Here is a 27,719-nt window from a genome sequence, read left to right as displayed (position 1 = left end):
TCACCAGGCACTACAGCACAGAGATGGTCCAGCTCCAACCCTGCTGCGTGTCCTGGACACTCCCTCCCCTCTCCTTCCTTTCCTCCCCTCCCCCAGCTCATTCCCCTGCTTCTTCTTAGTCTGTCCAGCAGCCCCACCCGCTGACCCCGCCCATCCGCGGGGCCGCAGCGCCCCCCAGCGGTCGAGTTTTCCAGGCACCCGCCCGCCCGGGACAGAGTTAAAGTGGGAGGCCCCTGGCTAGGTCCCCTCCTGTTCAGTCCCGGGCCGCGCCTGGGTCCCCTCCCTCCTACCCACTCGGCGCCCGCACCTCGGGCCGTCAGGACCCGGGCTGTCCTCGGGAAGTACCCAGGCAACTTCTCCAAGCCAGGTAAGCTTCTTCGCATGGTGTCCAGCTGGGACACGCGGGGAAAGGGGGGAACAGGATTCAGGGGCTGCACCTTAGGGGTCTAAGGTGAGCACCGTTCTACCCAAACCGAGGGTCCTGCCCCAGGTTCTAGTCTCCAGGTGGCCCCTAGGCCTCTGTTCGACAGAGCCTGGTTGGGGTGCAGGCTTCTTACTCTAGACTCCACAGCTTTCTGCTCACCACTGACAGACCAGATCCCCGCTCCTTCCCCAGTCCTCAAAGTGTCTCACATCTGGTCAGACCCATGGCTATTGCTAGTAGGTCTGAGTTGTCTCCCAAGGGTTAAGGAACCTAAAATGGCTCAATGGGAAGATACGCTGTGACTTGAACCTGGACACAGTCCGTTGTTAGCCTCTCTGTAGGCCCTAAGGAAGAAGGGTAGTCTTCATGGGGAAGGAAGGTAACAGAGCCACTTGAACTAGTTCCTCAGATGGACTTCAAGGGTACTCTGTGGGAGGCAGAGAAGGGAGTCTCAGGTCCCAGCAGTGGGCTAGCCAGGTGCTCTCAAGGGGACACCTGGCCATCTCGAGGTACTCCCACTGTGCTTAAGGAGAGACCAGGTAGGAATCATAAAGATGAGGGTGGACCCAGGAATAATAAAGTCTGTCCCTCTTGGCTCTATCCTAGCCCTGAGACTCCCTTGGGCACTCCAGTCCCTTGGGGACTCCAGTGGGCAACCTCAGAGACACCTCTCCTATAGACAGCAACACAGCCCCCTCGTGAAGCCTAGGTATTCTGGGGGTACCTCCATACCCACCTGAGGACATGGAGCCAAGTGCCATAGAGGGACAAGGTACCAACAAGGGACATTTAAGGTCCAGATTAAGTTGCTGGGTTCCTCCCCTCCACCCCAGTTAAATAGTTCTGGCTCTTGAGACTAGCACACACATAGCAAAGGAAAAAAAAAGAAAAAGGGCATTTGCAGCTTTATCTCACAAAAACTGGAGGTTACACAGGTGTCTGGGATCCCTTAGAGGGAAAAGGTGGGGCCAGAGACTGGGCTTGGACCTAGGGTCCCAGGGAACAGGTGATACCAATTGGGAGGGGTTGAACATAGGGGTTTAGAGCATCCATTCTGAAAGCTGTGCTTCAGTCTTGGGAACAGTGCGTTTCCCAGTGAAATGGTGTTGGGGAGCCAGCACGGACCTTGGAAGAAGTAGTAAAGAGTACTGCCACTTGGGCAGTTTGTGTGCTGGAGGGTGGGTTCCTTCCTGTCCAGCAGAGATTTGCCAGCAAATCCAGTGAGCTCTTCTTTGGGGAGGCCTCTAAGGAGGTCTCTTGGCAGAACATGGGAAGCTACGGGCATCGGAGGCTCTCTGATATGACTCTCAGAATCCAGCCAGCCTCGTTGTGTCTCTTTTGCCCACTCATGAAATCTGAGAGTCTAGAACCCCCACAAAAAGTCAGGGATTGTGGGGTACCGCACATGAGCAAACCTAGGAGCCCAGCCTCTGCCCTCAATACTGGCTGGTCCAAACTGGGCAGCATCTCCATGAGTGCCCACTGGAGATCCAAGACACAAATGCCTGATAGACAAGGGGCAGCTTCCTAGTCCATGCGGCAGGGAAATAGCATAAGGAGTGGGGAGTTCTGTTCTGAGGGGCCCAGGTTCCAGTCATTGCCCGTTACCCACCAGAGAAGCTGGGCAGAATGCATGCCATCTGCTCTCTGGCTCTCTGCTGATCTACCCATTGTGGTGTGCAATGCTTGAGGTTTGTTCTACTTGGCTATGTGGTGAGACCCTGGAGAGGAGGGAAAGGTGTGGGTGTGTGGGTGTGTGTGGGTGTGTGTGTACATACGTACATATATATGCGTGTGTGTGTATATATACATATATATTCTCTGAATACATAAAGATGTACCCAGAAATGGAGGAGCTATATTATTTGGCAGTTCTGTTTATAATCTTTGGAGACGCCTCCAGGGTTCTGACACCAATGTCGACAGCTTACATTCTCATCAGCTGTGCTCAGGATCCCAAATTCCTTTATATCCCTACTGCTTGTCATTTTCTAATTGGTTGGTTTCATGCTGTGTGTGTGTGTGTGTGTGTGTGTGTGTGTGTGTGCGCGCGCGCGCGCGCGCGCGCGCGCGCGCGCACTCAAGCACCCAGATTCAAACCTAAGACAAGTTTCAACTTACTTGCACATGTTAGGCAAATGCTGTACCACTGAGCCACACCCCCCAATCCTATGCTGCAGTTGTTTTTAATATTAAATAGGTGTATCAAACTGGCTATTAGGTTTCAACTTTCACCTGTAATTAATTTGAGTTTTCTTCAAAAAAGTTTTTGTTGCTAGGCAAATACTTATGTTTTCTATTTATGGGGTTTCATTTCATAGACTTTCTCCATTTTTTTTTCTAGTTTGTGTCTTGTGTGTCCTTTCTTCATCTCTATTGTTCTCTGACAGGCATGGATTTATCTGTTGAATCTTTTCTAGTCCCTTCAATTGTAAACTAGGTTACTGATCTGAGCTCTTCTTTTTGGTTTTGGTGTAAGCTGTGAATGACCTGGGCATTTTTGTATCTTCCATTGCTTCCCCTCTCAATGAAGTGACTTCTCAAGTACTGGAAGGGCTGGAACTTCATTCTCTGAAGCTGTGAGCTTCTCCTCTTAGAAATGATTCTGCTATGTTTTAGAAATTTTTTATTAGTTTTTATTCGTTTCAAGTGTTTTCTTACTTCCCTTTTATTTTTTTTTTACTTGTTGGTTATTTTAAGAGCATGGTATTTAATTTCCACAATGCTATGAGGTCCCAGTCTCCCCTTGTTACTAACCTCTAGGTTGGCTCCACTGGGATCTAAGATGTTCTTTAGGGTGTCTGTGCATTTTTGTATCTTCCATTGCTTCCCCTCTCAATGAAGTGACTTCTCGAGTACTGAAAGGGCTGGAACTTCATTCTCTGCTTTATTTTCTCTATCTCCATGTTGGAGTCATTCATTCAAAAGCAGTGATGGAACCACAGGAAATGGGAAAGCTGCTGTGTATGCCCAGGGAGGGTCATCTCGGAAAGAGCCCAGGAAGACCTCACATTTACAGTTCTACTTCAGGCTGATTCTTGTCACAGAGGCTGTCTGTAGCCATCAGAGTCAAAATTTTAAAACCTCAAATCAGCACAAAGACAGAGATTCTGGGTTGCAGAGTTACTCCGTTATTAGGCTCAAATCTCTGGTTTTCAGCAAACCATCAGAAAGAATGTGAAAGAAGAGGAACAGGTCATCCAGAATGGAAGAGAAAAGAATTGTCGTGTGTGTGTGTGTGTGTGTGTGTGTAGTACATATCTATATATTTATATAGAGAGAGATAGTATATATCTATATATCTATATAGATATGTAGATATAGTAGATATATATATAAAATCAGTAGATTTATATATCAGTAGATTATATAGAAATCAGTAAAAAAAAGAAATCAGTAGATTTATATATCAGTAGATATATAGAAATCAGTACTTATATATATATATATATAAATAAATACACACATATATATAGAGAGAGAGATGAAGAAAGAAGGGGTGGATACATGACTCAATGGTAGAATGCTTGGCTAATAAAGAGAAGAAATAAATCAATAGAACCTGTATATGAGAACAGCCCATTGGTAGGTCTACTAGACAAAGACTTTAAAATGCTTAAAGAACTAATGGAAGATATAAAGGACATTGGAAAATAATTTATGGATAAAATGAAAGTGTCGATGAGGTGCCAGGAAAAAAACCTAAAAATAAACCCAAAATATGAAAAATACAGACTTGAAATGAAAGTCTTACTAGAGAGAGAGTCTGAGGCATGTTTGAGCAGGCAGAAGAGAGGTTCGGTGAACTTAAGTCAGAACGAGGAAAACTGTCAAGTCTGTGGAGCAGAAAGAAAATTCTCAAGAAAAGTGAATAAGGCCTCAGAGGACCACAGAGCATCATCAAGAGCAACATGTGCACTGTGGGAGACTCAGGAGAAGGAGCCAAGGGGGTAGAGAGCTTGAAGAAATAATATCTGGGGCGGGGGGGGGGGGCAAACTGCACAAGCTTGATCAATGAATATAAACACCCAAGAAGCTTAAACTCCAAGCAGGATGAGCTCAGAGAGGCCTACACTCAAACCCATTACAATTTAACCCCAAAGACAGAATCTGGAAGGCAGTAAGAAGAGTGGTGTGTCAAATACAAAGCATCCTTGATAAGTTTCCTGGCAGATTGCCTTTCAAAGCTTGAATCCAGAGGCAGAGGGTTAACTAATATAGGCAAAGTAGTGAAGGCATACTAGTATCAACCAAGAAGCCTCTACCTGGCAGAACTGTTCCTTGAATGTAAAAAGAAGAAACAAAGACACTACTAGGTCAACCAAAGCTGAGGCCATTCATCATCACAAGCATCTGCCCTGAGAAGAGTGCTACAGGAAATCCTGAGGGTCACCATGGAGGGTGACGGACAATAACTCACAGCCACAAGAAGACAGGAGTATCTCAGACAAGGAAAACACAGTGGACAACTGTTAAAAGCTAGTGTTACTGTAACAATGGAGGGTAGCTCTGCATTTTGTTCTATACATGATTTGAAAAGCTAATAAGTTTTAAAGAAAAACAGTTATTGGCCTAAAAGCTAGTGTTACTGTTTGATGTGTAATTTCAAAGCTTCTTTGCTGTAGAATTTAAGAAAGAGATATATTAAAATGTTAGTTGTGAAGATGGAGAGTTGACTTAGCAGTGCCTAAGAGCACTGGCTGCTCTTCCAGAGGACCCAGATTCGATTCCCAGCAACCCACATAGCAGCTCATTACAGTCTGTAAACTCCAGTTCCGGGGGATTGAACACCCTCTTCTGGCCTCCACAGGTACCAGGCACACACGTGGTGCACATACATCTATGCAGGCAAAACACCCATCCACATAAAGTAAAACGAAAGTAAAAAAAAAAAAAAAAAAGAATATATATTAGTTATGTTTTGAAATGATATATGGCCAGCCTTCTGTATTCACTTTTCCCACATCCATAAATTTAATCACAGATTGAAAATAAATAAAATAAATAAAGGCTGTGCCTGTAGTGAGTATCTACAGACCTTTGCTCCCTGTTGGTGCCTTAAAAATGTTGCATAACACATATTTATATAGAATTACCATTGTAATTGACATTAACAGCAACATAGAGATCATTTCAGGTATACAGGAGGATATGCATAAGCTACATGCAAATAACTATATTATTTTATAGAGGGTATTTAAGCATCAGACTTTTGTGTCTAGGAGAGGTCCTGGATCCAGATACTGAGAGACACTTATGTGAAAATGGGGTTTTAAAATTTGTGTGTGGTGTGTGTGTGTGTGTATGTGTATATGTGTGCATGTGTGTGTATGTGTGTGTATGTGTGTGTGGTGTGTATGTGTATGTGGTGTATATGTTTGTATGTATGTGTATGAGTGTGTGTATGTGTGTGATGTGTGCAAGTGTATGTATGTGTGTGCATGTGTGTGTATGTGTGTGTGGTGTGTGTGTATGTATGTGCATATGTGTGTATGTATGTGTACATGTATGTGTACATGTGTGTGTGTGGTGTGTATGTGTGTGTGTGTATGTGTGGTGTGTGTGTGTGTGTGTGTGCATGCACATGTGAGTGCAGGTACCCATGGAGGCCAGAAAAGAGCATAGATCCTCTGGAGCTGGAGTTAGAGTTACAGGAAGTTTTGAGCCACCTAACATAGACGCTCGGGTATTCTTGTAAGGTCAGTACAACTTCTTAACACCAAGCAGTCTCTGCAACCCTGGGGTGGAGTTTTATGATACTGGTAACTGAAAGGGGTGGGGACAGAGATATTAAAGGTGGAGACATTTTATGTCATTAAATTAGTACACATTCAAACAGTTTCGATTTTAAGAACCAAAATACAGTGTTCTCAGCAACCACCAAGAGAAAAAGTAAACAAATACCAAAGAAATGAGAAGAATATTTAACGCTTTGCTACAAAAAAATCAACCAGACGGTAACAACACACATAGATGGTAATTTGAAAATTCGGGAACACAAATGTGTATGGCATAGAGAAAATGGATGCAAAACTGGGGGACACCCTTTGTCCATAATTTCTTTTAACAAAACTGGATTCTGCAAACCAGAGACAGAGATCGGCAGAGTGGACTTTACCAAAAACAACACAGCCCCACTACATGTTCTTTGCAAGAGACTCACTTTAGATCTAAAGAAGAAAAAAAAAGGGTTAACAGTGCTATGATGGGAAAAGAGATCCCATGCAAACAGCCAAAGGGAGAAGGGGGAGCTATGCGAACATCAGACAAAGCAGACCTTAATTTAAAAATAAGAAACAAAGAAGGCCATTAGCTATCAATAGGAGGCTCAATACCTCATGGGTATCACAGTTCTAGGATTCTATCCACCCAGTAATATTCCACCAAAATGTTGGTGACTTTAGTTTTGCTTTACGAGATGGGGCCTTTTTCTACAGCTCTGGCTTGCCTCGAACTCCTCCTGACTCCATCTCCCAAGTCTGCTGAGATCACCAACATAGGCAGCACAGCGTTGTCTGTTGTGAGAAGACTCCGTTAGCATATGACTACCAGGTGGTGAAGATTGGAAGTTATCTTGGAACAACTGCGGCTGCCTCTGTAACTGCCATTTCTTTTCCTTTAGGTGTTTCCTAAAGTTTGTTGTTGCTTTTTTTTTCCCCTGTGCAGATAGTTTTAGAATTCTTATTACAAGTTAGATTTGCCAACTGGTGGACTTCACATACTTCACATGAGTGTGCCTAATTAATTCTGTTTTCCTGGTGGTAAGGGGCTTTCATGATCTTCCACACAAGGTCCCTCTGTCATTTCTTGGTTTCTCCTGAGGCCACCTGTCTTCTCTGTGACTGTCTGTAATGCTTTCCACAGTCTGTTCTCTGTCCCTTGAATGTTCTTACCATCTGTATCAACAATCACTCCGGTATAGTTTATCTCATCTTTTTGGAATAAACTTATTTGCTTGAGACAGGATCTTGCTATGGAGCCCAGCTGGTCTTCAATTCGTGACTCCTGTCTAAGATGCCCAAATGCTGGGATTGCAAGTGTGTGTGTCTCACCTGATCTCTTCCATCCTTAATATCAAATACACTGCTCACTGGCTCCATTCATTTTTCCACTATAGTAATGTAATGTGTGAAATCTGAAGTGCTTGCTGATGCAATTTCCCAGATAACAGGTTTGGACAGAGTCTCTCCAGGAGCATAGTCACCATCACTCTAGAGTGTCTGTGTTACTTCTTGTCTAGTGGTCTCGTTGCACCCACAGTGGGCAAAGAGCTGCCGTCAATCTTCCAGCATCTGATGGGAAGTCACAAAAAATAAATAAATCAGTGTGTCTGACTAGACCTGGCTCCACTCAGTCCATACTAATGCCCCACGTAGAGGGGAACCAGGTTACAGGGAGAGGGATATGCCCAGGGTCCCGCACTGAGGGTAGGACTGCCTGAGCGAAATGGGCATGTGTCTCCTTCCTCCTGTTCCCAGTGAAGATCCTGGAGCAGGATGTGTGAAGAGACACTGCTTCCTAGTGTCCCCAACACACACACAAACGGGCTCATCTATGTGTACCCCAACTTCAGGGAAGAGAGAAGAGCTGTCTGTCTGAATCCAGCCTAGTACTGAGCTCTGCAGACAACAGAGTTGGAAAGGCATGATTCTCCAGTGGGTGGGGGGCAACCACATGGGGCATGGAGGCCCCTATTTCCTCAAGGGATTACAAGCTATGTGCATCCCATGCTGGAAGGGCAGTGATGTATATTGGGGGAGGGTCTATAATGGCCCCTTCTCTTTTTGCAGGACACCAGGGCACATGACTACTATCAAGATGCTCCAGGGTCCTTTTTCTGTGTTCCTGATTGGGGGGCTCTTGGGGGTCCTCCATGCCCAGCAGCAGGAAGCCATCTCACCCCAGGAGCAGGAAGCCGTCTCACCGGACATCTCCACCACTGAAAGGAACAACAATTGTCCAGGTACCTGGATGGGAGAGAGTGGTACTCATAGGGTAAGGGTGGGCTCACATCCTAGCCCCCACTGGGCATACCCTGATGGATCCAATGTCTACCCTGCTCCCCACCTCCAGAGAAGGCCGACTGCCCAGTCAACGTGTATTTCGTGTTGGACACCTCGGAGAGCGTGGCCATGCAGTCCCCGACAGACAGCCTGCTCTATCATATGCAGCAGTTCGTACCGCAGTTTATCAGCCAGCTGCAGAACGAGTTCTACCTGGACCAGGTGGCCCTGAGCTGGCGCTACGGTGGTCTACACTTCTCAGACCAAGTGGAGGTGTTCAGCCCACCAGGCAGTGACCGGGCCTCCTTCACTAAGAGCCTACAAGGCATCCGCTCCTTCCGCAGGGGCACCTTCACTGACTGTGCATTGGCTAACATGACGCAGCAGATCCGGCAGCACGTAGGCAAGGGGGTGGTCAACTTTGCCGTGGTCATCACCGACGGCCACGTCACAGGCAGTCCGTGTGGCGGCATCAAAATGCAGGCTGAGCGTGCCCGTGAAGAGGGCATCCGGCTCTTCGCTGTGGCCCCTAACAGGAACCTAAATGAACAAGGCCTGAGGGACATCGCTAACTCTCCACATGAGCTCTACCGTAACAACTACGCCACCATGCGACCCGACTCTACCGAGATTGACCAGGACACCATCAACCGCATCATCAAGGTCATGGTAAGCATCTGTGGTTCAGGCAGAGGCTAAGGATACTGCCCACCCACCAAGGTGGCCCCAGTCAGAGTTCAGTGTGTCCCTATGTGAATATGTCAGTTAAGGGAGATTGAGGTCAAGTCCTCTCATGTCCATGATCCCCACCCAGACTCAGGAGGTGGCACACAGGTCCCTAGGCTCAAGCTAATCTGGGTCTCTCTGTTTTCTGCAGAAACATGAAGCCTATGGAGAGGTGAGTTCCCCTGTCACTACAACACAACCTATGCTACCTGGTGCCAACCAAGACTGTTGACCCAGCGGAGGACCAATGCCCCACTCCTGGCTCCCCAGGGCCTTGCTTGAACAAACCAAAGCAGCAGCAGGATTGAAGTGTCCCTGCTCTGTCAGGCCTGAAACTCTTGAGCTTGGGTGGAACTCCAGTCTCATCCAGTCAAACCCAGGCAATTTAGTTCCTCCCTGGGATGGGGGGTGGGGGTGGGGGTGGGGCGGCTGGTATAGCTTTATCTACAAATCACATGACTTCTGAAGAAACTGAGGCATGTACCAGACTGGGGAGCTTTATCCAATCCAGACTAGAAACCATGTGCCTGTCTTGGGGGTCCTACAGCCTTGGAAGGTACTGTGTCCTTGTGGGAAAAGGGATGAGGTACCCAAAGTCCCTCCCTACTCCTTCTGTGGAAACATCTAACCTAGAACAGCTTCTTAAAAGAATGGCAAATCAATCCAAATAATATAAGTGGTGCACAGCCATGGCTAGAGCTCATTGGTTCTTCTTACTCCCTGTCATTGTTTGACTCGGCCTCACTTATCCAGAATGTGGCTAGATGATTTAACTAAATGCTGGCTCCCATTTGTCTAGTACCCTAGTATCTGATCCTTCATTCCAGCTTTCCTTGTCTGTATGAGTGTTTAGGAACTTCCTCTGAGAATCCAAGGTTATACCTGTTCCCAGTCCATACCCAAGTGGGGACCTGTCCTTCTAACCAGACCTGCTGTCTTTCCACCTCATTTCAGTGCTACAAGGTGAGCTGCCTGGAGATTCCTGGACCCCACGGACCCAAGGGTTACCGAGGACAGAAGGTAAGATGCCTGGAGACCACATGGCTTCTGTTTCAGGAAGCCCCTGCATAAATTCCACGTTAAAGGCCAGCTGGCCGTGGATGGCCTCAGCACTTCCAAACTTGGAGAGACTATAATTTCGATTTTATCCGTTTCCTTTTTAATGATATTTTAAGAGAAGTAGGAAATTTTTTTTAAAAAACTATTAAGATATGCCACTTAAAATACATTTGAGAAGTAAGCAAGCATGCTCATGTGGGGAAATAGTACACACAATACATTTCTGTCAGTGAAACAGTTGGGCATCCACTTGGCAGCTGACTGGATGCTAGGCTTTAAGGACTCTGCTTGGATTGCCTGATGTTTTTCTAACAACAGAGCTGAGTAGAATAAATCCTCTCCAACTTCACTACCACGGTGTCTGAAACTATAGACTCGAGTGTCAGAAACCTGAAGGGTAGGAAGAAGCTGAGACCAGTCACTTGGAGTGGTTTTTGCTAGTGCACTGAGGGCTTCGAAAGCAGTAGGTGGCTGGTGAGATGTCTTCTGCACTAGCTGTTCCTGGCCACAAGAATGCCCACCCTGTAACAGTTGGGAATGAAGTTGCCACTACCTTACCACTCATACAGCAGAGCGGTGGTCTGGGCCCTGGGAGGTGATGCCACAAGGTCTTCTGGGCAGAGCACAGCTGGGACCCACTAAGATATCTGACCACTTGTTCTGCTTGATCTCCCGCTTCTCTATCTTTTACCTCATGGTTTCTTTTTTCCTTTTCCTCCATACTTTTGCATTTAAGGTGAAAGAATATTAATAAGCAAGCGCATTTATTTAGTAAGGTCCGGATATAAGCTTAAAACTTAAATTCCTAGGGAGTCTAATGTTATGTGGTTTTCCAAAGGCCCAATCTTTCTAGTTCCTTCAATCCACGCCTTACCCACGCCCATCCCTTTCCTGAGGAATTCATGGCCCCATGAGTGTGGTCTGGGCTGTGGTGCAGAGGTCCCAGCACCAGCATCCCCCGATGAGAAGCTGCTCTGCCCATTTTCAAAGTGGCATCATAGAGAGCTGTCTATCAAGGCTCAGAGATTCATCAGAGCCTGATTGCGGCCACTGGGGCCCTCTGGGGAAAATGATCCCATTCCAAGATGTTTCAGCCTGGGGAGGAACCAACGGCTTTTGCAATACCACCTCTCTCAGGAGATGACAGGGTTCCCGTGCCTCAATTTAGTCTTCTCCCCATCCTCTGCTTTTAGGGTGCCAAGGGCAACATGGGTGAACCAGGAGAGCCTGGACAGAAAGGACGGCAGGTAAGGTCCAAGCATGGCCTCTGACCCCTGACCCCTGGACTTGACCCCTAACTACCCTCCCTGCACCCAGGGCTGGAATCACACCCAAGGTTCTTTGTTCCTTCTTCACAGGGAGACCCCGGCATCGAAGGTCCCATTGGATTCCCGGGACCAAAGGCAAGTTCCCTACCCAGGGCTGCAATGGGGGAAGGGGAAGGGAGGGAGGTCAGTTTGGGGTCAGTTCCTCCTGCTGCCTGCCCTTGGGGGTATTCACAGCCCAGCCCCAGTTGCCAAAGAAGAGCAACACCTCTACAGTTTGAAGGTCACCCCAAAACTATGTATCCATCCTGACCCCTCCTCTGTCACGCATGTTTGCAGAACCCACGTATGTTCCAGGCATAACGCAGCCATGGTGTGCACCCTCAATGCTGGGTCTTGGCTGCCTTTCAAATCTGTTTATCTGGGGCTTCGTTGGACCTGCTCACTTGTCCTTGGTAACACTCTTGTCTTCTCCTTCTGCCCTCAGGGTGTGCCTGGCTTCAAGGGAGAGAAGGTAAGTCATGATGTGGCCCAGGACATGGATAGCCATTCCATGCACCTGATAGCCCAGCAACCTGTCAGCGGCTCCCGGAGGCAGACCTAGGCTCCTCGCTGCAGTGAGGAACCTAGGTCTAGTTCTGTCCTCCTGTTTGGGCTGAGTGTCTTTGTTTGCACCCCAAAGCCAGCAGTGTCTGTGACGCTTGGGACCTCAACCAACACTTTGCTTTCCTCCCGCACAGGGTGAATTTGGATCGGATGGTCGGAAGGTAAGTCTGAAAGGATGGATGTGCCCTGCCTTGCTGCTCAGAAGGAACAAGGATCGAGATTAACCAAGCGTCTTTTCTTTCTTCTCCAGGGAGCGCCCGGCCTAGCTGGCAAGAACGGAACAGATGGACAGAAGGTAGTCACTAACCCCACCCCAGCGGCCAAATACCTCTGTGCCCCCACCACATGCACATAATTATAGTCACATGGATGTAGACGTATAAACATATACACACGTGCATGTTGAGGATATTCCACACCCATGAACCTGGCCTGGTCCTAGGATTCTGTCTCCATGGAGACAGAATGAAGCAAGATGGGAGAATCACCTCACCTCCCTGTGCTCTGTCTAGGGTGCAGCCAACCTAGACATCGTCATACAAGGGCCTAAGTGGTATCTGTCACTGACTTGCATGGACCCCAGATCTGTACTCTGATATTCCGCCTTCTCCTTTCAGGGCAAACTGGGCCGCATTGGGCCTCCTGGTTGCAAGGGAGACCCCGGAAGTCGAGTGAGTATCGCCCCCATCCTCACTGCCTATCACATGACATGAGAAGTCATTCAGGGGATATGGCTACCAGGAAGAGTTAGAAGCAAGTCTTTGGATTCTCTCTTCTGGCCAACCTCTCCCTGCTTGACCCTCACCCATGTCTGGAGCTCTGCTAGTCTTGGGGTCACAACCCACCCCCTTAGGAGCCTATGAGCCAACCCTTGGACATGTATGGTGACCAGGCCAGGCTTAAGCTCATGGCCTGAGGCTGGGGAGTTCTGAATCTTTGATGCCCAGACTTAGACATAGCTCTTGTTGAGCCAGGATCTCACAGGTTCTGGGGTCCCCACTCCATGTCAGTGTTCCTGGCTTGAGGGGAGCACAGCCTACCTGTGGCAGCACTTAGCGGGGACTCAAATGGCCCAACAGCCTTTCTCACCTCCCACAGGGCCCCGATGGATACCCTGGAGAAGCTGGAAGCCCAGGCGAGCGAGGAGACCAGGGTGCCAAGGTAAGGACATGGCCAGAAACAGCTCTAGAGAGCCGGCTGGGTTACCACCCTCAGGAATCCCTGCTTTGGGGGTCCCTGTGCCATCTTAGATTAGGGTGAGAGGACACCCCAGGATGTGAAGCCTAGCAGGGAGGTCCTGGCCTCGCATTCACTATTTAAAAGCAGGTCACGTGTACTACAGCTCGCCCACCTCCCCTTCCAAGCTTGCAGAGACCTTGAAGGATGCTCTAGTCACTGTTCACAGCATTTCCTAGTCCTTGAGGCCCTGGTGACCCTTTTGTCCTTGATAGCCCTAGACCTTTAGCCATGGGGTAGGTGTCCCTGTCCCTTCTCCCTTGAGCCCCTACCTAAGCTACATCCCACTCTGACCAGTCCCTCACAAAGGGCTCATTTCCCAGAAAGTCCAACAGACTTTATACTAGGCTCATGGGTTGGTCTTTCGGGCACCTTGGCAAGGCCTTTCCCCATTATACCTGGAATCCTGTGTAGGCCAAGAACATAGGAGAACTTAAATGGTCCAGCCCCACTGCCCAGTCCCTGTCTATAAAACAAAGCTGATGTCACCCCCCTCAACCCTTCCAGGGGGACTCTGGCCGCCCAGGACGCAGGGGACCACCAGGAGATCCTGGAGACAAAGGAAGCAAGGTGAGTCCCTGGCCTGCTCACTGCGGTTGCCCAGGATACCGTTGACACTGTCCTATGCCCTTATGCATTGGGGAGGGATGGGGAGCCCAGGCTAATGGAGCCATTGCACACTGGATCCTGCATATTACTCAGCCACACTCCCAGCCATGCTGAGTTGTCCCTGCCTTACACAGGGATATCAAGGCAACAACGGAGCCCCTGGAAGCCCGGGAGTGAAAGGAGGCAAGGGAGGACCTGGCCCCCGTGGACCAAAAGGAGAGCCTGTGAGTTTATTCTGCACCCACACACCTCTATGCCTAGATCAGGCCTCACCAGCAGAGTTGAGGAGAGGCCATTTTGACAAATGGCACTGAGATACACAGAACCCTCTATTCACAACCAACCCTTTCCCTAGGCCCCCCCCTACAAGGCTCCCCCAAGGCTAAACTCAGGGTAGGGACCTCACCCCAGGGCTAATCCTTAGAAGAGACAGTCTGAGGAGGCCCAGTCAGGGAGGGAGCAGGAATGACCACATGACAGTCCACGATCCGTCCCAGTTATTGGCCAGGGCTTACAGCCTGACCAGAAACACCTACACACACCTGAGTCTTTGACTGGGACAAAAACCAACATAATATCAGTGTGAAGATAGAGCCACAGCCCCAGACGGATATCAGGAGGGACTACCAGGCTCAGGGTCCTAAGGGAGGGCTAGAAGTGACCCACATGGCCCTCCCAGCAGTGACATTCCTCCTTCATCCAGGGTCGCAGAGGAGACCCCGGGACCAAGGGCGGCCCGGGCAGCGATGGTCCAAAGGGAGAGAAGGTAAGGTGTTTTAAGGAGCAAGGGTTTCTACTCTGGAATGTCTCCATGAAGCTGGTGGGCTGATCCCATCTTCATCCCCCCAGAAGAATAAAACTCTGTGGTCTTACCACTGATGAGGATGGGGTGGGGTTCACTGCGCTGTCCGAGAGGGTAAGCCTCAGACAGGCAGGCTCCCACTCCCAGCTGTCCCTGAGGCTTCTGGAAGGGCACCGCCCATCCAATGCCTGCTGTGTATAGCGACAGAGGCTGCACACTGCTCCATCTTGCAGCATCCCCACTGCAGACATACGCATTCCTATAGGCTGTCACTGCCACAGATCGCTGGTGGAGGAGCCTTCCTCTGAGCTAGTTAGGGTCCCTACAACAGAGTGGCCTCAGGAGGACCGAGGCTGTAGGTCTGGAGAGTATGACTGTTCTGAGGGGCTGAATAACTTATCCCTCTAACCCTGCCCTCACCCACCCTCTGATATTGCTTCTGGATGGGATGATTCAGAACTGCTCCCTGACCTAAATCTCACCAGACCTGTCTTCTCTCAGGGAGACCCTGGTCCTGAGGGGCCGCGAGGCCTGGCTGGAGAAGTTGGCAGTAAAGGAGCCAAGGTAGGCTCGCAGAAGGTGGCAGATGCCAGGGAGGAGGGCTATACCCAGGACAGGAGGTAGCAAAGGCTGGGATGGAGGGGGCCACACCCAGGACGGGAAGTGTGTGGAGGAAGGGAGCTGAAGGGATCTGTGCCCAGTACCTCTCTTAACCTTCTCTCAGACCCAACCAAGGCAAGTCCATGGCAGGTTAGTGGGTCCAGTGCAGCCTGATCCCAGCCCTGAACCATAGCACCCACAGGGCTGATGTTAGGAGTCTGTGGGTGCAGTGTTAAGCCACGGCACCCCATCCTCTTACCCCCATCTCCTTTCTTTGCAGGGAGACAGAGGTTTGCCTGGACCCAGAGGCCCCCAGGGGGCTCTTGGGGAGCCAGGAAAGCAGGTGAGTATCGGGGCCCTTGAAGCCTTGAGGCCATGAGAGCACCCTATCCTTGGGTTCCCATCCACCCCTTATCCTGTTCTCAACCGCTAACCATTCTCCACCCTGCCCTCCACCCCTCCCACCTGTTCCCTACCTTGGCCATGACTCTCCATCTTTCCTCTTCCCCTAATCCTTCATCAGCTCCTCACCCTACCCCTTATCCCCATCCGCTCCTCACCTGCCTCCTGATCTCCCCACTCCTCTCTCTCCAACCCTCCACCCACTCCACACTCTACCCTAGACCCCCAACCCTCTCACCACCCGCTTTTCACCCTGCCTCCCAAAGTCCCTCCCACTTCCAACCCTGTTCCATCAACCCCCACTCTGCCCCAGACCCCGTACCCCACTCCCCATCCTACCTAATACAAACCCTTGTCTACCTACTCCCTACCGTTCCCAGTTCCTAGCCCCAGGCAAGGTGGTGGCCCTGCTACCCAGACCTGCCATCTTCTCAGAGCTGGTCAAATCAAGTTAGGGTTACCACCATTTCAGGTGACTAGGCCACCTCTGATTCCTTTCTTGCCCTCAGGGATCTCGGGGAGACCCTGGTGATGCTGGACCTCGAGGGGATTCAGGACAGCCGGGCCCCAAGGTATGTCCTTCCTCTTGACGATACAGGATGGGGTCCAAGGCAGTTACCTGTGGAGGTGACCTCCAAGAGGGCAGCAGGCAAAGCTTGGGCGCCTGGAGGAGAGAGACCTCCCTTGGGCCTCCTGTTCCCAGCTCCTGATAAGAACCGGCCAGGGCATCGAGGCTGGGCCTCTGAGAGTGGAGAGCAATAACAGACCACGTGCCTCTCTTCTGCCCTCCTCAGCAATGACCTGCCTGGAAAGATGACAGGGTCCTGAGGGATGGACAGTCATATGGGTACGGCATGGTGCCCGTGGCCTTCTAATGTGTGCCACAGGCCCTGAGTTATCTGGTATTTCGTTCACATACACTTCATTCCAGAGGTGGGCAGGCAAGGCTAGGCTCACAGCCTCTGCCCCGCACCCTACACCAAACACCCTGCACTGTTTGGATACTTCCTTCTCATCATCCATTCCAACTAACTCAACCTTCCCCTACAGGGCGATCCTGGAAGGCCTGGATTCAGCTACCCGGGACCTCGAGGGACACCCGTAAGTCTGGCAGGGGACAAGAACTCCCAGGGAAAACCTGCAGAGAAGGAGCAAGGCTTTTAAAGTCCCTCCATGTGGGACTAGGAATAGAGAGGGGATAGGAGTCACCTGTCATTTGGTGCAAAGGTAAATCCAGCCAGCACCAGGATATACCAGGGGTCAGACAGAACCCAGGATTGGGTCAGCATGGCTCAGCATGTATGGGCTCAGTGGCCTTTAACTGAGGTGTGTGTGAGCTCCTATATGAATTCTAATATCCAAGAAATCATGAGGGGTGATCTTAGCTCCAAGGTGGGCTTCTCTGCCTGTCACAGATTTAGGGTCTGTGACAGCAACTTGTCAACAAGCCTTTGCTTGCTTCACAGGGTGAAAAAGGCGAGCCCGGTCCACCAGGCCCTGAGGTACTCAGATGTTTTATCGTAATCAGCCTTTTCCTGCTGGGGTTGTAGAAGTCCTGCATGCCTTCTCCACTATGGGAACCATCTTTTGGTCATTTCCTTGCCCCAGGACTGGCTACATAGGCCCCTGAATGGGCTTTAGGTGGTGGTAGCCTGTGTTGTCTTTTTCCAAGCAAAACCCAGGGCTTCCCTGAAAATGTCCAGCATCCTTAACAGATGCTCAACTCTGCATATGGTTTCTGTGGCACTTCTGAATCCCTGCTTGTCTGAGGAAGGTCGGTCTCATAGTGTGGGGCACACGTGTGTGTGCTACCCGCTGCCCACAGCTAACATGTCTTATGTCACAGGGAGGCCGAGGAGACTTTGGTCTGAAAGGAACACCCGGACGGAAGGGAGACAAAGGGGAGCCAGTGAGTGTCACCATCCTATGTCCTGGGCAATGGGCTGGCACATGAGGAGGGCCTAAGATCTCTGAAGAAACATCCAGCCTCCCTGGCACCAGGCCCTTGAAGGGAATGGTCAGGCTCAAAAACCTCCTCTGTTCTACATACCTTCCTCAGCCAGCACCCCTGTGGGCTCAGTGGCACAGGCTAGATGCATGTCATGTTCATTTCCAAGTCCCTGGCACATGATGGTCATGTGGGACCATGAAGAACAGAGAGGGCAAGACATCACATATAACAGTGGATAGCAGATGAGGTGGGTGGACAGATGGGTGGGGTTGGCAGTTCGGTGAAGGGATGGTAGGTGGACAGACAGGTAGTGGATCGATAGGTAGGCAGATTGGGCACATGAGTATGCCCAGATGGCCATTGGATACCTCAGTGTGAGTTATCCCAGTACTGAGTTCCTCGATGGCCTTCTACTCTCTCTTGCCTACAAGACTCTGATAGCGACTGCTCAAGACATTGCTAGGGCAGTGCTAGACTTGGGATGAAGTGAGTGATGCAGTACTTCATGCCCTTTAGACTCTTAATAGAGACCGGGGGATCAACACTCCTATGGAGCAGAGAGACCTCCCAGGACCATACTGAACCTACTTCCCTGTTTCTCCTCAGGCTGATCCTGGTCCCCCTGGTGAACCTGGCCCTCGGGGGCCAAGAGGAATCCCAGGACCTGAGGTAAGTCCACCTCTGTTCCTTTAGTCCATAGCTCCTGAGCCAGCCAGGCTAATGTATGTTGAGCCTCTTGGTTCTGCCCTTAGTGGGCCCATGGGTCAGCATGTACTGGGTGGTAGTACCAGGAGCAACTTGGACTCAGAAGCCTCACCCCTTACTATTGTCCTTTGTCCTCCAGGGAGAACCCGGCCCTCCAGGAGACCCTGGTCTCACGGTAGGTGTCACCTATTGTGGAATCAGGATCCTGTTCATGAGTGTCCTTCTCTCTTCTAAAAATCAAAGACCAAGAGCTTCAAGTACAGAGGGTTAGCTAGGACAAAGTCAGAGGATAAGCTCAGAGAGCAAAGTTAGTAGACTAGGGTTAATGTCAACAGGTTTGATGTTGGCAGAGACAAGGTCAGAAGATGAATCAAGGTTGGCAAAGGTTAAGTCCAGTGCAGAGGGCAAAGCCAGCCATGGTCAAGTTGGTAAGGACAAGGCCATAGGAGAGGAGTCACTGGGTGTAGTTGGCATGGGTAAGATCAGAGGGTAGAGTTGGAGATGTGTGTATCCAGCTCTACTCTATGTATGGGCATGGACTTCAGCAGACACAGGGTGAGGGATTCCTATGGAAGCCCAGAGGAAACAGTAGGTGTGCCCTGCCTAAACGTACCCATGGGGGTTGTCTTTCAGGAATGTGATGTCATGACCTATGTGAGGGAGACCTGTGGATGCTGCGGTGAGTTGGCCCAGCACATCAGGATGTGTGCATGGCCGCCAGAGGGGATGGATCACGCACAGTCTCTCCGGCCCCATGCCCTAAATATCTTCACACTCCCAACTCACTAATGCTGTCATCCTGCACACCCTTCCAGACTGTGAGAAGCGCTGTGGTGCCCTGGATGTGGTCTTCGTCATCGACAGCTCTGAGAGTATTGGCTACACCAACTTCACCTTGGAGAAGAACTTTGTCATTAATGTGGTCAACAGGCTGGGTGCCATTGCCAAGGACCCCAAGTCAGAAACAGGTCAGTGAAAACCTAGGAGGACCCCAAGGTAGAAACCAGAACCCTCCCTCTAGCCAGGATCATGGCTCTGCTACACACCCCATGATTCATTCCAGGTGGCCCAGTCATGGTGGACACTGTTCATGCTGATCTTCTCTCATAGGCACACGTGTGGGTGTGGTGCAGTACAGCCACGAGGGCACCTTTGAGGCCATCCGGCTGGATGATGAGCGAGTCAACTCCCTGTCCAGTTTCAAGGAGGCTGTCAAAAACCTTGAATGGATCGCCGGTGGCACTTGGACGCCCTCTGCCCTCAAGTTCGCCTATAATCAGCTCATCAAAGAAAGCCGGCGCCAGAAGACCCGGGTGTTTGCAGTGGTCATCACGGATGGGCGCCACGACCCCCGAGATGATGACCTCAATCTTCGGGCACTGTGTGACCGAGATGTCACTGTGACAGCCATCGGCATCGGTGACATGTTCCACGAGACTCATGAGAGTGAGAACCTCTACTCCATTGCCTGCGACAAGCCACAGCAGGTGCGCAACATGACGCTGTTCTCTGACCTGGTGGCCGAGAAGTTCATCGATGACATGGAAGATGTCCTTTGTCCAGGTGAGTGACAGGACCCAGGCCTTTACCCCTAGAAAGCTGACCACTGAGAACCCAGCAGGAACTAATAGAGACCTGGTTTCTTTCTCTCTTCTAGACCCCCAGATCGTGTGTCCAGAACTTCCCTGCCAAACAGGTAACCGGGGTACCTGAAACCCTAATTCCAGACAAGCAGAGCAACCCAGCATCCTTCCTGTTCTAACAGGAATTGTGCAACTTCAAGGGTTTGTCAATGTGGAGGCACCTCCTTAGGGAGAAACCCTTGAAGTTCACCCCTGGCATGGTAGAGTCAGAGGTTCAGGGTGAGAACTGGCTCCTGAGAGCATGTAGTATCATCCTAAGCCCCTGCAGGGTACCATCTGGGCAGAGACTGCTGGCCTGGCAGTGCTTGGCTCTTGACCATTGATCAAAAAGGCATTTCGGCACAAAAGGAGTCTCTCCCAAGAATCCCAAGTCTCCCTACCACTGGGTGCTCTCCTTTTGGTCCACAGGGCCAGGCCCTCTCTTGCATTCCCTTCATTCCTGGTCTTTCAGGGGCTCTGTTGTGGGCAGACATAGCTAGAGCCATCCAGTTGCCAAGACCTGGCAAGCTCTGCTCAAAAGATAAAGCCCTAAAACCAATGGGCGGAACGGCTGGTGTTGGACATCTGGCGATAAGCACAGGGATACCCACCAGCAGTTGATAGCTTTGCTTCTAACCCTGCAGCTGCCTTTGTGGCCTTCATAGTAAGAGGCTGAAACCAGAGCTGCTACTCCCAAGGGAGGGTAGGAGGTGTCCCTGCTGTGCTGAGGGTCCCTGACAATACCTCCCCCCAAGATGCTGCTGCAGAGTGCCTGGGCAAGAGCCTCAGGAAGTTGTCCCGGGACCTCCGGGGCCACTCAGTCCCCTCTGCAAGCCCTAGTCATCCAGGAGTGTTGAGGAGGGGCTGGGCCAGTTCTGCATGGTGGGGTTACTGTGGGGATGGGGCCACAGGTAGTCCTCATAGCCTGCACTGTGCAGCTACATCTCCCTACAAAGCCTCAGCTGTTCCTTGATTCCCTCCCAAAGACAAGGCGGCCCACTGAACATGTGCACAGGCTCAGAGCCCACCTGACAGAAGGGACCGTGTTGCCTGGGAGTCAGGGTCTCACACTGTTCAAACGGAGATCACTACCAAGAAAATGCTCTCGAGGCAAGCCTTAGCCTCAGCCACCTAGTGTAGCTACCTGGGAAGGATTGTGTGGGGCTCCGAGCACTGGCTTCAAGTTGCCTGTTCTGGTATCTGTCAAAGACTAGAGGTCATGTCTGCAGTGAGACCTTACAGCTACACCCTCAACCCTGGCTCCTGGCACCTTGACTGGGCCATTAGGTGAAGCCGTACTTTGGTGGGTGATGGTATCCAACTCCAGCCCGGTATTGTAAAGCCTTAAGTGAGGTTTGTATAGGGGAGGCTGGTTCCACAGATGGCTCCACCCCTCCAGCACAGAAGCCAGACCTTGATCCCTGAGTCTTGCTCCTGATCACAGTCAGAAAGGTTCAAGTTTCTACTCAGCAAGTTGTGCAGCTGTGGGTTGCTGGGGCTGTCTTTATGGAGTAGCAAGTTCCCCTTTTAGATGGTATCAGGGAAGAAAAGGTATTGATTGGATCTTGTCACGCGCTTGCTCTATTGGTGATGACTTGTGAGGCTTTGTTAGCTATGAAAGCTACAGTCAATTTTGTTGATTTTCTATTACTGAGTAAGCCCTGTGTCTTGTGTCTCTGAGGCAGAGCCCTTTGCTCATGGGCTACCAGAGATGCCTGCTAAATTTGAGTGCCTCGTGTCTTATGGAGAGCACACTTCTGTGTTCAAAGAGCTGTCTCTGCATCTTCCTTTCTAGTGGCGTCTACGTCTGGCTTGTATGGGGCAATGCTAGATGATAAGGTATAGAGACTTCAGAATGGGACACAAGGTCAGACAGTTTCCACCTCTGGATAGACCAACTCTGGAGGGTGGCAAGATCAAGAGGAAATGGGCATCTCAGTTTACTCTGAGGCCATAGGATCCCACAAAGCATAGTGGTCCCTACAAGGTCCTCTCCACATTCTGGATCTCCCTAACCCCCTTCTATTGACCATAAAGCACATTTGCATTTACTGTTCTATGAAATTTCAAGGTAAATTAGACATGGTGATGGGGTAAGGGCTGCGTAGTGACCTTAGATGGTGTCTTTATAAATGAGGTCTTGGGAGAGCATCCTTGAGTGCATTTCTGAGATGAGTATGATGTCAACAACACTGCCAACTCTGACCTAGCCCTGACCTTCTGAGTCAAGTGACTACTAGTCCCATCTGTCTACCTGGTTACCTTGGGCCTACCTCAGGCCAGGAATGGGGTCCCTCATTAGGGACTTCTGAGTGTGCCTGAGAAGCTCAGGACTACAGGAAGAAAACTAGTAATGACCACAGTACCAAAGACTGTAGAGAGACCTGAGCATGAATTATGAAGATGGAAAAAAGAAGAGCCTCTAGAACTGTTCTCCATCTCTGGGTTATGACCCTTTTGGTAACCAATGACCCTTACACAGGGGGTCACCCACGACTATAGGAGAACACAGGTTATTTACATTATGATTCACGATAGAGGTAGAATTATAGTTGTGAAGCTGCACCAAAATAATTTTATGGTTGGCGGTCAGCACAACATGAGGGACTGTATAAAGGGTTTCAGCATGAGGAAGGTTGAGGACCACTGCTCTAGAACATCCCCAGAGAGGCTCAAGGTCCTGGCCCTGTGATGGACACATGAGTTTCCTCATGTGTCCTTTGTTACCAGAGAAAAGGGAGTGAGTTGGGTCGTGACATCTACTGAGTCATAGGCATACCCTTCCACTCCAGTAGACACTGTGAGGTGGAAGGAGGGAATAGTCAGAGAGAAAGACAGACAGACAGACAGACAGACAGACAGACAGACAGACAGACAGACAGAAAAGGAGAGGGGGATAAAGAAATGAGGAAAGAAAAATAGAGCCAGAGAGAAAGGGAGAGGAGAGGACAGAAGTAGAAAGGGAGGGAGACAGAGACACAAAAGGAGAGATGAAGGAAGAAGAGAGGAGGGAGTGAGAGAGGAGGGAGGGGGAGACAGGGAGGATCTTGCTGTTCCTTGGTACCTGTACCACTCAGTCTCAGACCCTCATGGACAGGTCCTAGAACAGCAGATCATAACTCTGGGACCAAAAGGTTAGCGTTGTAGTTTTGTCTGTGAGCACTGTCCGTAGCTGACTCTTCCTAGGGATATAGAGATGTAGAACTGACCTGGAGAAGTTTACAGCATTTGTGCACATCTCTCAGTTGGGCTTGGGCACTAATGCTCTGTGCTGAGTTTCTTTAGAGCTCTGTGGATTCCCCAAAACTGCTACTGGCCTGTCTCCTTGGCTGTTATCGCTTGCTTTCAGCTTCTTTAGCCCCGCTAGCTTCCTGCCTATACCAGACACCACCACCCACTCCATCCTCCCATCTCCTACTTGTCTCCCTGGGCTTATTCCCTTTGGTCCTAACTACTGTCCATGGTCAGAAGCCTAAGGAGGGCTGGAGGCCAGCCACACCCACTGGACCTCCTAAAGTCTTCTCTGGCCACTCCCTTGCAGATGAACCATGGCCTGGGAACAAGCCCCCGGTCACCTTCCTCCGCACGGAAGAGGGTCCGGACCCCACCTTCCCCAAGACCATCCCCCTGATCCAGCAGTTGCTAAACGCCACGGAGTTCACACAGAACCCAGCTGCCTACTCCCAACTGGTGGCTGTGATGGTCTACACCGCCGAGAGGGCCAAGTTCTCCACAGGGGTCGAGCGGCAGGACTGGATGCAGCTGTTCATTGACACCTTTAAACTGGTGCACAGGGATATCACAGGGGACCCAGAGAGCGTGCTGGCACTCTGCTAAAGCCTCAGGGTCACTGTGGGAAGGTAGCCAGAGCTAACCCCTCATTTCTTATAGATTCCCAGGGCTGCCACCACAAGCTGGAACCTTAGGTAGTAGGAACCTAGGGACCTGTCCTCCCAATTCCCGAGGCCAGAAGTCTAGAATCTTATGTCTTTAATATGATACTCTCTGAAGGGTCCCTCCTACTTCCTCCAGCCTCTGGTAGAGCTTCCATCCTTGGCTTGTGGGCACACCTCTCCAGCATCACTTCTATCTTCCCACAGACTTTTCTTTGTATGCCTGTGTATTTTTTCCTCCTCCTCCTCCTCCTCTTCTTTTTCCTCCCCCTTCTTCTCTGCCTCTTCATCATCATCCTCCTCCTTCTCCTCCTTCTCCTCTTCTCTCTCCTTTTCCTCCTCCTTTTCCTCTTTTTCCTTCTCCTCTTCCTCCTACTCTTCTTCCTCCTTTCCCCTCTTCTTCTTCCTCTTCCTCCTCCTCCTCCTCCTTGTGTTTTGCATTTTGTTTTTAGAGACAAGGTTTCTCTGTATTACAGCCTTGGCTGTTCTGGAACTTGCTTTGTAGGCCTGGAACTCACAGAGATCCTCCTGCTTCCTGCCCCGCCCCGACACTCCCAGTGCTGGGATTAAAGGTGTGCACTGCCATGCCCCACTTTGTTCAGTGATTGGAGGCCCACTTTATGCCCCAGAAGCTCAGTCACATCTGGCAAAGGACTGTACCATCAGGGTTATATTAAGGCTCTTGAGATGTAAACCTCTGGGCATCTCTCAGCAGAGCACACCACCTCTGTCCTGCTGAGCAGTCTTGTGTTTGAGAGCACAGATAGGGGTGGTGCTATTTGAACGCTTGGGGAGGTCTCCCTGTCCTGGTCCTGTCTGAGCCCCATGTTGGGGGTCAGGTGTGTGGTCATAGCTCACACAAACCATGGAACTGTAACAAGGGCCTTAATGTGTCTCAGCAACTGTCATACCCACTAGGTCAAAATCCCAGTGTGCCTCAAACACCAGGCTGTGGGCCCAGCCTGGTCTCTGTATCTGAAGGCATCATGAGGAGAGCATATGCCAGGCAGGACTTTTGATACCCTCAGCCACATGACCAAGAACCATAAAAGCATCCTCTTCCAATATGGGGAATAGCAAGGGACTCACTGCAAAGTCACTAGCCACCAAGGCAAGTTCATGAGCCTGGCATGTTCTGATTGAGCTCAAGGAACCTCAGCAGGTTGGATGGATGTCCTTGACCCCATCTGTGCCCCCTCTCTCCCAGGATAAGGCATATCCTGCTGGGAGGGTGACATCCCATAGCAGGCTGGGGCCAGACTCCCTGCTGTGAGGTCACAGGTAGAAGAAGGGAACCCCACAGAAATGGAGCACAGAGTCCCCCGAGTCCCCAAACTCCCAACTGCTTGTATTGTTCACCAGAGATCCCTGGTCCCCTCCAGGCCCTGTAGATGTTGCTATTAAGGGAAAGTTCTCAAGCCAACAGCCCACACTATTTGTCTGCCTCTGGGTTTGTGGTAATAACTGTGAGGGGGCGGTCAGTTATGAGGAGCTAGGAAATCCAGTCGTTCCCAAAACTTTTCTGGGCAGCCTGAGCAGATTGTAGGGATGATGGGTGATTAATAAAGGTGATCAATAACAGGCTCGGTAAGAAAGAACCTGCCTGCCAGGGGCACTACCTGACTCGGGGCTCAGACTCAGAGGTAGTGAGCAATTGCAAACATTTTATAAAAAGATGAAGCCTGTAACTATGCACTGCTGTGGTCAAATGGTAAGTTGGGCTAGCATACACTGGGATAGACTCTCACACACAACTGGAGTCAAGGGGGAGGGAGGAGTGAGGCACAGATGGGGTAGGGGTGGGGTAGGTACGCTGGCAGCCGGGTCCTGCCTCCACATTCTTGGTCATACATGATGGGAGTAAGGCTGTTCTTAGTGTGATTCCCTGGGGTTCCAAATCCTGGGTTATGGCAGCATACATAGGTTGGCTGAACATATCTTCCCCGGGGGAGAGCAGAGATGGATGTCTGGTGACTGGGTAGCAAGGCCCTAGCCAGTGGTCTCTGACACCTGTGTGTGTGTATGTGTGTGTGTGTCTGTGTCTGTGTCTGTGTCTGTGTCTGTGTCTGTGTGTCTGTGTGTCTGTGTCTGTGTGTGTCTATGTCTGTGTGTGAAGTGTGGTCTTAGCTCCCATAGTGCTGTGTGTCTGGGCTGGTGACTACCCACCAGCAGAAGGCTTGGTAGTATTGAATCCACTATGGGCCTACCTGGATTGCTTCGGCCATACCATGTATACACTACTATACATTTGGTATATAGCAGTATGCCAAGGCTACAGTGAGTGTCAGGACACATGGACCCTTTCTTCCTTTTTCTGGGAGATATGTGGTTCAAACAGCCCAGGTGACTCAGAAGTAAGTGGCCCGTGAGGAGAGTCAGGTCCAGGGGCCTTATCTTAACCCTCCCACCAGAGAATAACCTCTATGTGAGTAACTGAAACATGGGCTGAGTAAGGGATTTGGGGTTATTGAGAGTCCCAGAGGTGATTGATGGAGGCTGAGACCATGCTTGGTGACAAAAAGATGAATCTTCTAGCCTCTAGCTAGATCTCTAGTCCTCTAGTTTGGGGGCATTTAAGAAAATTCCCGGGGAGCAGTAGACATACTCCCAAGGAGTTGCGCTGTTGAAGCCTCCATTGGTGGCTGTGAGTGAAGCCCCAAAGTCCCAAGACCGGGAATCCAATAAGCAGTTTGTATGCAGAAATGGGATGAGTTTCAAGCTGGCAGCCCCTTGCCTGCCTGGGCCCCCACCTTACATCTTCCCTGCAGAGCTCTATGTGGCCCAGTGCACACAACGCCCCGTGGACATTGTCTTCCTGCTGGATGGCTCGGAGCGGCTGGGCGAGCAGAACTTCCACAAGGTGCGGCGCTTCGTGGAGGATGTGTCCCGGCGCCTGACTCTGGCCCGGAGGGATGATGACCCACTCAACGCCCGCATGGCTCTGTTGCAGTATGGCAGCCAGAATCAGCAACAGGTGGCCTTCCCACTGACCTACAACGTGACCACCATCCACGAGGCCCTGGAGAGGGCCACCTACCTCAATTCCTTTTCCCACGTGGGCACGGGCATCGTACACGCCATCAACAACGTGGTGCGGGGGGCGCGGGGTGGGGCGCGGCGCCACGCAGAGCTCTCCTTCGTCTTCCTCACGGACGGTGTCACTGGCAATGACAGCCTGGAGGAGTCGGTGCACTCTATGCGTAAGCAGAATGTGGTGCCCACCGTGGTCGCCGTGGGCGGCGACGTGGACATGGATGTGCTTACTAAAATCAGCCTGGGTGACAGGGCAGCCATCTTCCGGGAGAAAGACTTTGACAGTCTGGCCCAGCCCAGCTTCTTCGACAGGTTCATCCGCTGGATCTGTTAGCACCGCCATGCTTGGCCACCTCTCCATCCCATCTGTGGTGCTAATAGGACCCTAGCCCTGCCGGTCCCAGCTAGACGGTACACTTGGGTCTTTCTAGAAAGTGAAAGCCCTTCTCCCAAAATCAGGACAGAAGGACTCTGAACCCAAAGCCCCTAACCTACCTTCAGCTCTCTTGGCTTCCCCTACCCCAAGTCTCCATCCTACCTATACCTTGCCCTCAAGCATTGGAGGACCCCAGAGTCTTCCCACTGCCTGTTTCCCACAGCCTCTGCCCCTCACTTCCCTTTCCCCCTTCATGCATCCGCTAGTCCCTTCTGAAGGCTGTCTGCTGGCTTGCACCAGTCCTGCCCAAGGCTCTCTCTTTCTCTGCCCGTATTTCCTATCTCAGGAGATCAGACCTGAGAGCCCCATGTCACATGCCCAATGGCCCAATAAAGGTTTTGAGCCTC

At 50.7% G+C, this 27,719-nt stretch overlaps 1 protein-coding gene across 2 annotated transcripts; it reads left to right on the top strand.

Annotated features, from left to right (window-relative positions):
- The first annotated feature begins 244 nt into the window (after window positions 1-244).
- Col6a2 (collagen type VI alpha 2 chain) lies at window positions 245-27,719 on the top strand. 2 transcript variants are annotated; one of them, XM_021173769.2, is made up of 28 exons: window positions 245-367; window positions 8,215-8,387; window positions 8,498-9,096; window positions 9,305-9,325; window positions 10,108-10,173; window positions 11,406-11,459; window positions 11,571-11,615; window positions 11,965-11,991; window positions 12,218-12,244; window positions 12,334-12,378; window positions 12,701-12,754; window positions 13,182-13,244; window positions 13,827-13,889; window positions 14,063-14,152; window positions 14,632-14,694; window positions 15,232-15,294; window positions 15,611-15,673; window positions 16,242-16,304; window positions 16,783-16,833; window positions 17,199-17,234; window positions 17,579-17,641; window positions 18,290-18,352; window positions 18,528-18,563; window positions 19,022-19,067; window positions 19,204-19,356; window positions 19,499-19,951; window positions 20,046-20,084; window positions 26,672-27,719. In XM_021173769.2, the coding sequence occupies exons 2-28, from the start codon at window positions 8,228-8,230 to the stop codon at window positions 27,268-27,270; spliced, it is 3,105 nt and encodes a 1,034-aa protein (XP_021029428.1). In that variant the 5' UTR covers window positions 245-367; window positions 8,215-8,227; the 3' UTR covers window positions 27,271-27,719. The 2 variants fall into 2 exon arrangements, with proteins under 2 accessions (XP_021029428.1, XP_029338677.1); XM_029482817.2 differs by lacking the exon at window positions 26,672-27,719 and adding an exon at window positions 23,552-25,619 and having other exon boundaries at window positions 286-367.

Source organism: Mus caroli, unplaced genomic scaffold (genome assembly GCF_978045245.1).
Source record: "Mus caroli unplaced genomic scaffold, Mus_caroli_1 scaffold_9, whole genome shotgun sequence".
Classification (NCBI taxonomy): Eukaryota; Metazoa; Chordata; class Mammalia; order Rodentia; family Muridae; genus Mus; species Mus caroli.
This window is presented reverse-complemented; position numbering and strand designations above follow the sequence as displayed.

Bases quoted from the DNA above. Each gene is read 5' to 3' on its own strand.
- Col6a2 (XM_021173769.2), top strand. From the start codon at position 8,228: ATGACTACTATCAAGATGCTCCAGGGTCCTTTTTCTGTGTTCCTGATT. The intron at 11,992-12,217 runs GTAAGTCATGAT...CCTCCCGCACAG, and splicing joins CTGGCTTCAAGGGAGAGAAG to GGTGAATTTGGATCGGATGG. The intron at 19,068-19,203 runs GTGAGTTGGCCC...ACACCCTTCCAG, and splicing joins GGAGACCTGTGGATGCTGCG to ACTGTGAGAAGCGCTGTGGT.